The sequence below is a fragment of the Musca autumnalis genome, unplaced genomic scaffold, assembly GCF_047663935.1.
Source record: "Musca autumnalis isolate F117 unplaced genomic scaffold, ASM4766393v1 scaffold_4, whole genome shotgun sequence".
Lineage (NCBI taxonomy): Eukaryota > Metazoa > Arthropoda > Insecta > Diptera > Muscidae > Musca > Musca autumnalis.
Window position 1 is genome coordinate 107284376 of NW_027411977.1, and position 14365 is coordinate 107298740.

At 33.9% G+C, this 14365-nt stretch overlaps 1 protein-coding gene across 1 annotated transcript; it reads left to right on the forward strand.

Annotated features, from left to right (window-relative positions):
• The first annotated feature begins 1619 nt into the window (after positions 1-1619).
• Positions 1620-9736, forward strand: LOC141402402 (aldo-keto reductase 1B-like). The gene is made up of 6 exons (XM_073983533.1): positions 1620-1742; positions 1813-1919; positions 8278-8445; positions 8549-8721; positions 9014-9356; positions 9426-9736. Exons 2-6 carry the CDS (start codon positions 1839-1841, stop codon positions 9615-9617), a joined length of 957 nt encoding a protein of 318 aa, XP_073839634.1. The 5' UTR covers positions 1620-1742; positions 1813-1838; the 3' UTR covers positions 9618-9736.
• The last annotated feature ends 4629 nt before the right edge of the window (positions 9737-14365 follow it).

The window sequence follows — 14365 nt, forward strand, 5'->3', positions numbered from 1 at the left end:
TTCCATTTTTTCATAAATTCACTTAAAATAAATGAAAATGTGATCTACGTTTCATTTTTTCGTTTTTATTCGTTTGCAAAAATGCACGGCGACAACTAATTTGTTGTTTATGGCGACAGAATTTGACGTCGTCGGGCGACTTTTGCCATACGTAATGGAAAAATTGCAACTGGCAACACGACACGACTCGCGTCGCAATACGGAATCGACCCATTAAAAACTAACTCGGCATATAACATGTCGAAATCGCAACATGTACACACAACAGATGTCGCATAAAAGGGTGTTTTGGCAAATACCACCACTAAACATACGTATATGTATGTAACCACGTAAAACTGGTAATTTTTTCAAATATTTTTGTGTTCTTATCGGATAAGATCAGCTTAAGTGATCTAAATTCATATAGGAGGTTCCGGGGCCCTAAAATGGACTCTACACTTTTAAATATCCAATAAAACCTTAGTATTTAATAATTGTCCTTACAGACAGGATATCAAAGGATATATTACTTTATTTAGTTAACTGGATACCTTTATGATGTATCCAAAATTTCCTCAGATTTTGAAACAAATGTTCTCAGTTGGAAATGTTTTGAACAGGACCAAAAGTGAGTCTGAGCTTTGTTTTGTACATTTTTGTGAAATAAGTGCAATTATTGCAAATTATTTTTTTTAAATCTTTAAAAACTGGTCAATAAACAATCGGCCTACAAAAATATCTGAATTTCAAATCTAAAAATTACCTCTGAACTATATAAAAAGTTAAGTAGTCATTGGAGTTGCAAATGTTTTGAGCAGCACTGTATATGCTTAAGGAAAATCAATGAAGTTTCCCGTTTCAAAAAAAAGAACTAAAGAAACACCAAATTCGAAATATTGAAATACTTCTGTAATTTTTTTATTTTATATTTCGTTTTACATTAAATTTAAATATTGTATGGGATTATTTATATGATTGTATATTTGCCAGCTATCCTCCAAAAACCATTTGTCGCAGAGGCATTATTATAATGTGAATTATTTTAATAGAAAATAAAGAAAAAACAAAGGGCGTTATGCTGAACAAAATTTCCCCGTAAGCTTTGTCTTTCCACCGTTACAACTTAAAGGAGAAAGTGAGGAAACTCACGGGGAATTTACATTCAGATTCTGAACTTCAGAATAACCGCTAAACTTAAGCTTCGTTCCCGTACTTTTTAATAGTAAAACTCGTAAAAGAGAGAACTGCAAAAAACGGAAAAATGGAAAATACGTCAAAAAACTGGAACAAATGTCAAAGTCGGCGTATCAGCCAATCAGACGCCGGCAACCATGTTACTATTTTTTTACTCGCCCAAATTTGTCGTGTAAAAAGTTTTTAAAGAGAGCGTCATTCAGCGCCATTTTTGTTTAAAGAGGAGTGAACATTTTACAACTTTTTTGTGTATGGGAACGCGTTTTCTAGTAAAATGTGTAAAAGTCGTAAATATGGTAAAAACTTTTTAGTTCTAGAACACAGCTTTAATACACGTTAAGGGACACTCCAAACTTCCATGTTTTTGAAATGTTAACTTTCCATCTCTGTTTGAATATACCATCGTGAAGCTTTTCTACTTTGAGAGAGAACTTAAAGAAACTTTTGATTTCATTCAAAAACATCAACTCTCAATAATCGGATGGGAAGCAAAGCAAAGCTATTTAAATTGTTGATTTGACAGTAAGCAAGAGTAATTTGCCAAAACATCTTCAGTTGACCGGCCGGTAAAATGAAAACACTGAACATCTGTAAAAAGTTATCTTTTAATAAACATTTTGCTTTAATTTTTTATAGAATTTGGAAGAGTAAACATTCCAAAGATGAGTGGTACACAAAAAGTTCCCTATGTGACCCATAATAATGGAAGTAAAATGCAAGCAATTGGTTTGGGCACTTATACCGTAAGTAAAAACAGTGTTTACGATCAATTTGTCATTCGCTTTGTAAAACAACCAACTTACTATACATACGCCACCACAATAAAATTTGTAATTAATATGCGACAGATAGGTATCATTTGGAACTGCTAATAAATTTAATAATTTATTGCGACTATTATCAACAGAAGAATTGTTTGAGGGCGCAGTTCTAATTTCTTAAATTCTATAGTTGTTTTGTGTGCACGATACAAGGTGTTCGTGTGATTGTAATTGAATTGTGAGCAAATTATCAGCTGTTATGGTCATGATTGCCTGCTTTTCTCTCAGTTCAAAATAAACAAGATTAAATGATTAGAAATACAGTTGGACCTGGTTAATTTGCATAAATCAAACCGAAATAAGGAAAAATACTTGTCATATAATATTTTCTCAGGATATTAAAGGCAATTTTACTATCTTTAATGTCCTGCGTCTGGGATACACACGCAAGAGCACTTTGTACGCTTTGTCGTTTTTCGGATCTGGGAACAACTTTACGATGAAACCTCGGATTAAAAAAATCTTCGATAGATTTTGTCTTCCTGATTACGGGATTATATTGGTGAATATTGCGAAAAGACTGGTTTATGTTTCACGACGCATTTAGGGTTTAAAATATTGAAAAAATTTAAATTCTTAGAAACGAAGTAAATAAAACAAGGTTCGAAAATCAAAATAAAATATTCTACATATTTATATGAAAAAAGTTGGTGGCCATGTGCAAATATTCATTACCGTGCGTGTCCCCAGTCGTTATATTATAAAAATGAAGTACGGAGAGTAATTCTAGAAGAATGAGCAAAGTCTATTTTAATTTCATAAAAATATATATTTTTTTAAATAATGATTTTGAGACATTTTAGTCGTGTCCCTATTTTATTGTCATTCCCGTGCGCCAATGTTTTTATTAAGAAAAAATGCTTTAAACCGGTTTTTTGTTTATACATACATACCCAGCAAAATGTTTGTAGCCAAAGAAGTAGTTAAATCATGAGTGCAAGTGATTCCGGACTACATCTTTTTAGTGAAAGAAGTCATGATTTTTACAAGGGCATGGTGCAATGAGGATACTGTCTAATTTACTTCTTAAGCACACATTTTGCATTAGTTCTTTGTAGTGAATAAATCACAACAACATATGATTCAACTACTTCTTTGGCTACAAACAAAGATTTATTTTTTGTATACAAATTACTTTTTATGGATGCAAACATATTGCTGTTATTATAATTAACAAGAAACAAATTATGTTCTTTGTCTTTCTAAGTTTTTTTTTGCAAAATTTTGAAATTTTTAAAATGTGAAAATTTTACGAAATGGATTCAAATCGGACATTGTCAAAATGTGAAGAACGGACTGCATTTTTCATGACTCTGCGTGGACTGCTTCAAAAAAAGCTATTCAATCACTACTTCACAAGGAACAACTTCAAATAAATTTTGCTGGGTATGTAATCTGTCAATGTAACGACAATTCCCGTTAGTTTTAAAGATAATCGACAGAACGTCGGTGTCATGCTTAAGTGTTCCATATGACATTTGCCAGATTCGAGAAAAACTCAGGTTAATGTTTTAGTCCATACAGGCTAGATTTGGTGCAAAAATTTAATTACTTTAAGAGCTCAGTTCTACTTACATAAACTCCAAGAATATATTAGGAGTTTATTTTAGTGAGATATCTGTTATAGTCTAGAAATTATGATCAATTTTTATAAATGCAAATGGTTGTTGATTTGTTCCATAGGATCTTTTTTCATGTTTTTGGCAATTTGTGTCACATGAACACTTTATGTCACATTTTAGCAAACAGACTTTTGATCAATTGTGTTCCACCTCCGTTATGAGAAGTGCTGCTATAGACCTGAAAATGCGGGGGCTTCAATAAAACAGTTGTAGTAGAAACTAAATGCTTTAGGGACCATTGTTATATGTATCCTTTACATTTATTTAAGGAGTGGACTCCTCCACTTTCGAAAAATATAATGTTTATTAGCTTACTTTTATTGTCTTATTTCATCGTTTAATCCGATCGAAAAAAATCAATAATCGTTCTGTGAGCTATGTGTTGGTAGTGGCAATAGAATTCTATTTTAATTCATTTTCTGACATTTTAATTATCTTACATGTCTTTTATTAAGAGGGAGGCGTTGAATTTAAGAAAAAATAAATTTTAGTTTCATAACAAAATTTAACAATACAATATTTTAAAATATTTTGATTTAAAAACTATTCTTCTTCAGTTTTTAAAACTAGTCCTTTAAAACAATTTGTTCAAAATTGGGCAATTTTTTGTTCCAAACGCCATCATTTTTTGTGAGGAACAATTCGTTTTTGTATTTTTTTGTTCCATACACCAAACGGTATGGATATGGAACAAAAAAGTTCAAAGTTATTTTATTCCATGCGCCGAACTTTATGGATATGGAACAAAAAGCAGATTTTATTTGCGTCCAAAGTGCATATGGAACATATTGACATTTGTATATCTCGAAAACTATAAGAGATAGAAGAAAATCGACTAGAAATTCAGAAAGAGCAGGGTTGAAACCCTTGAAAGGTACCTGTAAATCAAAATGTCAAAAATAGTGTATGGAACACTTAAGCATTACACCGACGAGAAGTGAAAAATATAGTCAGTTGTTTGAGAACTGTTGAAGTGTTTTTTGTGCATGTTGCCGAAAATTTGTCTTTCCCTTGCGGAGTATTTTTTCCGTTATTTACATTTTGACAAACAAAAGGCCAAAATTGTAAAAAATGCATATTAATTGTTCGCTTTTGGCAAAAAACTATGTAAAAACTATACGTTTTTTGTTCACAACTCGTTGGTCCTTTTGGATTAAAATAAGAATTACCTACTACCTTGAGGTGACAATAAATGTATTGCATAGGGAAAATCAGTACTATAAAACTAATCATTTTTAAAAATTTTGTAGTCATTATGTATGTTTATAACTTTTGCGGCTAATAATGGACTAACAGTATTAAATTTGATAAAGTTCAGTGATAATAAAAGCCGTCGTGGAGGGTCGTCAGACAGGTAAAAAAACGTATGAGAATGAATATTTGACTCAATATGTATTGTCGGATAATGGACCAATGCAAAACAGCCCGATTTTGGCTTTGAAAACATCTAAATACCTCTGGACACTATAAGGAGAAATAGACCCTCTGTGTATTATTTCGAAAGACCTACAACAGAGTTCTATTTCCTCCCACAATATTATTGGAATCACTTAATTTTTACTAAATGGATAGATATTATACTCTGTTATCGTAATAAATCCCAAAAAGTGTGCTAAATCGAATAAAACCCATCAAATATGGAAATTATATACCTTCTAGAAAAGCTGGAATACCGAATTTTTGGGTACTATATTTTTTACCAAGCAAAAAATTTAGTACATAATAATGATTGGAAAGACATCTCCACTGACATCATTAAGAAATATTTAATAGTTATTATTCTGAATGTCGGTAAAACGGGTCCAAGAAGCTCAAACACGTTCAAATACCACCATTCCAAAGTCCAGATCATGACATATTAATCTTATTTGTGTAAGTTGCTGATATAATATAACAAAACGAAACTGATAAATACCTGGGGACAAACTCCTGATAATAAGATATTTTTTTTATGTTGGCTTTTGCAATACATACGGGGATTTCTGAGTGAAATCGGACACTTTTTCACGATGAGGTTTTTGATTTCCTTTATTTTTTGCTGTGGTGATGCTGCTCATTCGCAAAACATTTTAGTATATTTTCAGATTTTTTTTTTTTTTTGACTAACACTTCCAGATATATCGCGCCTTGAAAAAGTCAAATTCTGTAAAAACTACATACAAAGAAATACTCATAACTTCTTTAATATTGGTCCAATTTGAAAAAATATTTTTTGTATGTTTTTTTGTTGCGAGAAAACTTAAAAATGAACTTATGAATATTTTATTTTTGAGACTTTTTAAGCATTTTTTAATAAATAACTTTTTTCTCTAAAACGTATAGTTTTCCTGCAATCGGGCCTTCTTTTAAAAGTGCAAAAAACTTTGGAGGGTAATATTGGTGTATCCTTACTATATTCCTAACAAATCCCTGACCCTATATGATTCTAACAATTATGATTAAATTCTTATCGCATATTTAAATTTTTTATCAAAAGTCGAAAATTACAAAAAAAGTCGTTTTTTAATAGCTTGGGTTTTGGGTCAATTGCATGGAAATGCGTAGGTCAAATGAAGCATTATAGGAATGAAATGACAGATAACAGACAATACTATAACAAAATGCAAAAAACCCCACAAAAATATTCGAAAAAACTGAGTTTTACGTCAATTTTTGCAACCATTTTTTGTGGCGTTTAAACGACCAGTTGCTTTATCTGGGTTAAATATCATTACCGTGGGTCTACGTCATTCCCGTGTGTTTTAAGAAACCTTAAAATCCTTAAATATACATGGTCCTTTGCTAATTTATGCATAAAATTGACTTATAAAATAGTATCAGCCGAAAAATATTTATGTAAACCCATTTTCGCACTTTGCCGTTTTCGACTCCCCAAAACAAGTCATTTCGCAATATTCACCTATATATTTTTCCCTGGGACGTACCCGCTTATGCGATTTTTTGACCCGTAAGTTTGAATAAAAACTCCATCGTAGAACCGGTTAATATGAACGGATTTACTTGATATGGGTACCTTATGAAAATACTTAGAAAAACTTTAAAGTATAGAAGAAACTTGGATGTAGGAAAACTTTGGATTGCGTAGCCGATTTTTGGACATACATCAGGCATATAAGATGTGAATAATGGCTAGAACACAAAGGTGGAGTTTTTATAACATATATTTATACGGATATTATTGCAAATTAGAAGTTATGACGTATTTTTAAGCCTTTTTTATACCAAAGTCCTCTTAGTGTCTTATCTAAAATCAGTTTAAAATACATAAACATATAGAATGGAAGGGGTATTCCTTCATGAATTGTAATGCCTTCCAGTTCGGAAGTTTGATAGATTCCCAGCAAACCAAATGTCTGATGTCAGACACGTCTGAACAATTTCGGAAGTAAAGTCGTTCAGATTTCGTTCCGATTTCTAAACGATTTTTCAAAGAGGAAATAGTTCAGATTTTGTACCGATTTCGTTCCGATTTCGGAACGAATGTCGGAAAGAAATTTCCTTTCCGAATTTCCCAAGGATTTTCTTCAGATTTCGTTACGAAATCGGACCGAAATCGATCCGATATCGCTCCGAAATTTCGTTCCGAAATTATATCAACCACTTCATACAACTTTCGTTAAGATATCGTTACGATTTCGGATCAGTAGTGGGATTCTCTAGGGCATTTTTTGGTTACCGAAAAAAATCGGTCAAATTAAAACGCAAAAATAATGATGAAAAGTTCAAATAAAAGTTGACATCACTGTTGCTATCGGTGGAAGTTTGCGAATACTTTTTATTGGTCGCTAGATCACCGAACAATATCGTTAATTACCGAAATTATAAGCATTTTAAATTTAACGATTTTTGTCGATACCCAAAAAATGCGTTAGAGAATCCCACTACAGATATCGGACGTATCGTCCGAATTTCGTTCCGATTTCGTTACGATGTCTGTACGATTGGTTTGCTGGGTTGGCAGTGGCTTAGAACGCTAAGACATCTTTAACATTGTCAGTTTGTTCGGGAGGACCCAGGTTCAAACCTCAGCTGGGGCAGCCGGGCTCTGGTGTGAATTTTTATTTATTGTTGTCTTATTAGGACGAATTGAGCTAACACGTCCTAAGGAGTTTGTATTGAAAAAGTTAACTCTAGCGAAGTCAGACGCACCCAGCCAAAATGTTACGATCGTTTCGCTGGGGGTTAGTCAGCTCATCAGGCATATGAGTTGTGAATAATGATTAGAAGACACTTTTTTACTTGTTTTATTTTTAGTATACGCACATGAGGTGCCAATCTGGCAATTATTTCACTCCTTATTTCAATATCGGCAACATTTAATTTCCTTATTCCTCAATTAGGTGCGGTAATTAACTCTAATCACGTAGGAAAACAAGGTTTCATTGACACGTATTTATTTTTAAATAGTTTTACGCATTTGCAATGTTAAAATCTTATCCGTATATACATATATAGACAGGAACTTTGGAACATGTGTTCCAATGTGAAGTACTTTGTTTAAGCACTTATTCCATTCTATCTCAACATGCTAACCATTTTATATATGTATGTACGTTTATATGTGCAATTTCAACTAAAATTGTCATCATTGTTCCTTGATGTGGTTGGTGGGTGTTGTTTTATTGCTGCTGGATATCCTCATTTATCCCCTTATAAAGTCTTTGGGCGGCGATTGCGAACGTGCTGTACGAGATGCCATTGATGTTGGCTATAGACACATTGATACCGCATATTTCTATGAAAATGAACACGAGGTTGGCAAAGCAGTAAATGATAAAATTGCCGAAGGTACCATCAAACGAGAAGATATTTTCATCGTTTCCAAGGTAATTAAAATGTACATAATAATCGCTAGTTTTTAGCTTTTGTTATTGCAGAGAGATGAGCTTATCGTATCGTGTGTTTATGTATTTCCCTTAATTTTCGTAGTTATGGTGCCATTTCCATGAACCTGGACGTGTTGAATATGCCTGTCGCAAATCTTTGGCCAACTTTGGCTTGGATTATATAGATTTATATTTAATGCATTGGCCATATTCATATGTGCATCGTGGTGATGATGTTATGATGCCAACCAATGCCAAAGGTGAAGTAGAATTAAGGTAGGTATTGAAAATGATGATATAAATATTTGTTTTAGATGAAAAGATTGAAAAGCATAACAGTTTTGAGTGGTCTTATTTTATCAATGAAATACAAACTCTCGACGTTTTGATTAATATAGCATCGATGAAATATTTCGTCCATCGATGACTGAAGTCGGGAATAGGGGTTTAATCATCTAAAAATTTGAAATCAAAAACAGGATTGTGCTTTGCTATTTTTATCAAAACCTACACATAATTTATTCTATACTATTTTCAACATTTTTTTTTTAATTGTCCATCTTTTAAGCGATGTCGATTACTTGGACACCTGGCAGGCCATGGAAAAACTTCAAGAGAAAGGTTTGGTGAAGAATATCGGTGTTTCTAATTTCAATTCCGAACAATTAGCACGTCTGTTGGCTAATTGTAAAATAAAACCGATTCATAATCAAATTGAATGCCATCCAGGATTAAACCAAAAACCCTTGATTGCCTTGTGCAAGAAACATGATATTGTGGTAACAGCATATTGTCCACTCGGTAGACCCGAACCAGCCAAAAAGTTACCCGTTTATTTATTCGACGATAAAGTAAAGACAATTGGTGATAAGTATAACAAAACTCCGGCCCAAGTGGTCTTGAGATATTTGGTATGTTTATATAAAATTCTTATAGACAATTTCAATTACATAAATTAACATCTTATAATACTTTTACAGATTGAACTTGGAGCCGTACCTATTCCCAAATCTGTGAACAAAAAACGCATCATTGAAAACTTAAATGTTTTCGATTTTAAACTTTCACCAGAAGATCATAAAATAATGGATTCATTTAATACCGGAGATCGTTTGATTCCCATGGATCATGCCAAAAAGAGTCCACATTATCCTTTCAATATTGAGTATTGAAAGTGGGCGTTTAAAACACTTATATTCATATTTAAAATATAAATGTATCTAACAAAATCAACAAGATAAATTCAAAATAATGCTTTGAATGTGCTTTTAAAAATCAATTAATAAAGCTTAAATGATATACTGTTGGCCATTATTAATTGTTATATTTTAATTTAATTTTAATTCATTTATTATTTTGTTTTGTATTTTGTATTTATTATTTTATGTTTAGATTTGAAAGGATATAGTAAGATAATTCTGATACTTAAAAGTTCAAATGTAACATTCAAAATAATCCTCCTTTGAATCATCAATCAGCGAGAACCGAACAGAGAGAGTACTTTAATAGTGTCCCTATAACCAAGGTATCCCGGCTAATGAAGCCAAGCAAGAATGCTAGCAGAGGCCAATCTAATGTAATGCAACATTCATATAGGAACCTATAAATTGTGGACAACTGTCAAATTATTTTGAATATTTAAAGAGGTACCATGGTACAATAATACAGGTAGCATTATCATGCCAGCTGATGGTAACATAATGTGTCAACTGCATTGAATTGATGTCAAATTTTGACATCTTATGTTGCCAACAATTGCCGATGCGGCTACCTGTGTATTTGTACCATGAGAGGTACATTAAACAATTTTAGAGAGATACACTAGCTTTGTTCCTTTACGTTAAAGTTCTTTTTTTTAAGTCGAACATTGGTGTCGTCGTTTTTTATTGGGATAGCTAACACAATTTTGTTTTTCAAAATAGTCTGGCTTAATCCCATTGTTGTTGTTTTATTATTTTAAAAACAACTAATTTATTAGTGGAAAATGGTTGGCATTGTTCGCCAAGAGGTAAGGCAAGGAAGACTAGTTTCGATCCACGCCACCGGATCTCATCAGTTCCCTTGTTTCTTGTTTGTGCATATTCGCCACCGAAGTTATTTTTCAATAACTTCTTCAACAAGAAACTTTTTATACCCAAACATCAATCGTCAGCTCGAAGTATGAAGGTGATCAAAGAAAAAACTTCAATGAGAAGTTTTTCTTTGGCAGCCTAACACAACTCCGAAGTGTTTGCGAAACACACCAAACCTTTTCCCACTGCCATGTGTCGTCAAATTTCGACGAATGCACATAACAAAATGTAGGTGGTAGCTTGTCGCAGTTGAAAAACAAAATTGTATTAGCTATCCCAATAAAAACCCAGCAATATGTTCGATGCCAAAGATGCTATTCAAGAATGGGTGCAAGTGAAATGGAATGTCATTTTTTTAGCATCTTCACTCATTCATTTTACAAGAGCGTGACCCCCAAAAGATGCAATTCATTTTCAGATCCTAAGCGTGTCATCTTCATTAACTCGGTGGAATGGCATCTTCAACAATTCTTTGGCATGGCATCTATACCAATTCTTTGGCATGTCATCCCAGCAAAATAAATTGGAAGTAGTGCAATGTGGACTAGTTCTGTCACGGCATGTTTTGATGCAGTTCTACCGGAGTCATGAAAAAGGCACTCCAGTCCTCACATTTTAACCGCATTTGGATGCAATCCAAAGAATCACATCCACTTGTCACATTTTAACAACATCCGGATGCAGTTCAGCGGAGTCGTGAAAAAGGCACTCCAATTCCTCACAATTTAACAGCATCCAGATGCAGTCCAAACGAAGTCGTGAAAAAGGCACTCCGTTCGCTAAATTTTATTATCAGTTGTTAGAGATCCCTACATGTACATAAATCAGTTTGTACATCTCTACAGGCAGCGGCATAAATTTTCCAAAAAGAGATAAGCGTGTTAACTTTTCCAAACATTTGTTAATACAAACTAAATAATATTTAATTTGTGAACATTTTTCCGGTAACTCAAGAGAAGAAATCTTAACTGGTGATGGGAAGACAACCCATTTAGCAAATGAAGTAAAAACAGTTCAGCTTGGAACAAATGGAGAGCGGAGGAAACACGCATGTTTGCGACTGAATTCAATGGAGAATTTTCATAATTTGTGTTAATGTAATAAAGTTCTTAATATTTTTGTTTTACACAAATAATAAATGCATTTTATTTGTTCTGGCATATAAAACACGTGCTTTGGACTGCCTCCTATTCTACCCCAAAGGGTTAGTTAAAATGCAATGCCAAAGGGTCAGTTAAAATGCAGTGCCAAAGGGTCAGTTAAAAAGCAGTGCCAGAGGGTCAGTTAGAATGCAGTGCCAAAGGGTCAGTTAAAATGCAGTGCAATGGAGTGCCTCTTTCAGTGCCCAGCAAAATGTTCGATGCCAAAGATGCTATTCAAGAATGGGTGCAAGTGAAATGGAATGTCATTTTTTCAGCATCTTCACTCATTCTTTTTACAAGAGCGTGACCCCCAAAAGATGCAATTCATTTTCAGATGCTAAGCATGTCATCTTTACTAACTTGATGGAATGGCATCTTCAACAATTCTTTGGCATGGCATCTATACCAATCCTTTGGCATGCCATCTTAACCAATTCACAAGAATAGCATTTTCACTAATCTATGGCATGTCATTTTCACCAACCCTTTGGCATGTAATTTTCACGTCTTGTTCGGAAAATGGAAAATGCTGTATTGAAAAATGATTTTCATTTTTTTATTTTATTAATTCAAAGGAATTATTGAAATAACTATAATTTATTTATCATCATAAAGTTTACATCTATAATTGCAGTTTGCTCTCGTTGTTGTAACAGTAGTTAATATGTTTGTATTCTCATTTTTCTGCTTAATCTGACTCTGGGTCTTAGCAGGATTGGTAGGGCAATTTAAAAGGAGCAGTGTGCTGTATGCTGGGCAGATGTTTTCCACGGTGTCATCAGTACTTACCCTATAGGAATTTTGACGTCTGCACCATCTCGAGCGTATTGACCCAAAACTACTCTGGTTTGTCCTGACAGCTGGCACTTCTCAGCTGCGATAGATGGTGGATGTTCTCCAAGGACCGCATTCACACGATAACTGCATCTGCGACTGCATTCTTGTGAATGCTACTTAAACCTGGTTGAAAGGCTTGTTGATCTAGAGGTTCTCTCTTGTAACGTTACACTTCTCTTTCTAGATTATGAGCACGGCTTGCTCTGAGTGAGTCCTCTGCTAATATGGAGATGGCCTTCAGCGCAGTTGTTGTGCTGCTTACGGATCCTATGCTATTGATCGGCAACTGGAAAGTTATTTCTGATGCTGGAAGAACTATAGCCACAAGGGTCCTTGCTACGGGCGACAAAAGCGAAATCGAGTTGTAAGATTCAACTTTGCTGGCATCCTTTTCGGGCTTCAGTAGCTGGCCTGTTTTCCAGACTTCGGGAACGATGTGTTTGGCAAGCGACAGGTTGTAAATTTAAGTGAGAAACTTGACTTCCGGCCGTCCCAGCTGTTGCAGTCTAAACACCGCCGCTGCACGCAACAGAGTTTACTTCCTCCGCAACAGGTTTTGATTCATCTTACAAAAGGATTTTACTTCGCAGTGCAGTGCAGATTTCGACATTGACTCCAACTGCAGATTACTATTTCGTGAATTTTATTTTACGTTTTGGAAAATTTTGTTGTTTTGTAGGGATCTACAAATCGACTTGTTGAGCAGGGTTCTCTAGAGCAGGCAAGGAAACTTTTATAATTGGTATGTTCCTTTACTTTTAAAAATGGTAATTGTTGCAAAAATGGTAAAAGTTGTGAACTGCTCTCATATAAATTGTATGCTTTTAAAAGTAAGGAAACACTTTGCGGGTAAAAACTGGTAACCTCAGGCATGTAAAGGAACACGACTAATACCAAAGACTGCAGTCCGACTTTACTTTTAGCTCAATGATTGGGACTTCCTAGCATAATAAATCTTACATTGCTTTAAACGTACATATTTAGATAAATAAAAGAATATATACATGTGTAAAAATAAAAACACAAAATTCATCTCTATCGATGGAATGGGTTCAAATGCTAAGGAAAAGATCGGATCTACCACGACTTCCTTTGAATTGGTTCAAATGCTGATGAAGCGATCGGATCTTTCACGACTTCCTTCGAATGGTTTCAAATGCTGATGAAAAGATCGGATCTTTCACGACTTCATTAGAACCAATGCAAAAGATCCAGTGAAATCATGGCATCTCATGGAACCACTTCCATAAAATTTTGCTGGGTAGTCACTCTCTGTAAAAATCATGAGTGAAAATGCATAATTTGATGCACTTCCAGATCACTTGTACATATCATTTAATTGCCTCTTTGGAGGCAAACTTTTTGCTGGGATCTTAACTAATTCCCTAGAACAGCATTTTCGCTAATCTTTGGCATGTCATGTTCACCAAATCTTCGGCATGAATTTTTCACGTCTTGTTCGGAAAATGCTGTACCGAAATAAGATTTTCATGGCTTTTTTATTTATTCAAACCAATTTATGAAATAACTATAATTTAATTATCATCAAAATTATAATTGCAGTTTGTTGTTGTAACAGTAGTTGGTATGTTAATTTTTCTGCTTAATGAATGGCGCTACATATTGAAGTTTGTTAGTAGATTTGATGCTGAGCAGATGTTTTGTGTTATGAAACCTTGCCCTATAGAAATTTAGACGGCAGCACCATCTCGAGCGTATTGAGCCAAAAATACTCTGCTTTGACGCTCCTCAGCTGAGATAAATGGTCGACATTCTCCGAGGACCGCATGCAGACGATAGATAGTTGTTGATTGGATCTGCGACTGCATTCATGTGAATACTTCTTAAACCTGTGAATACTTCTTGATC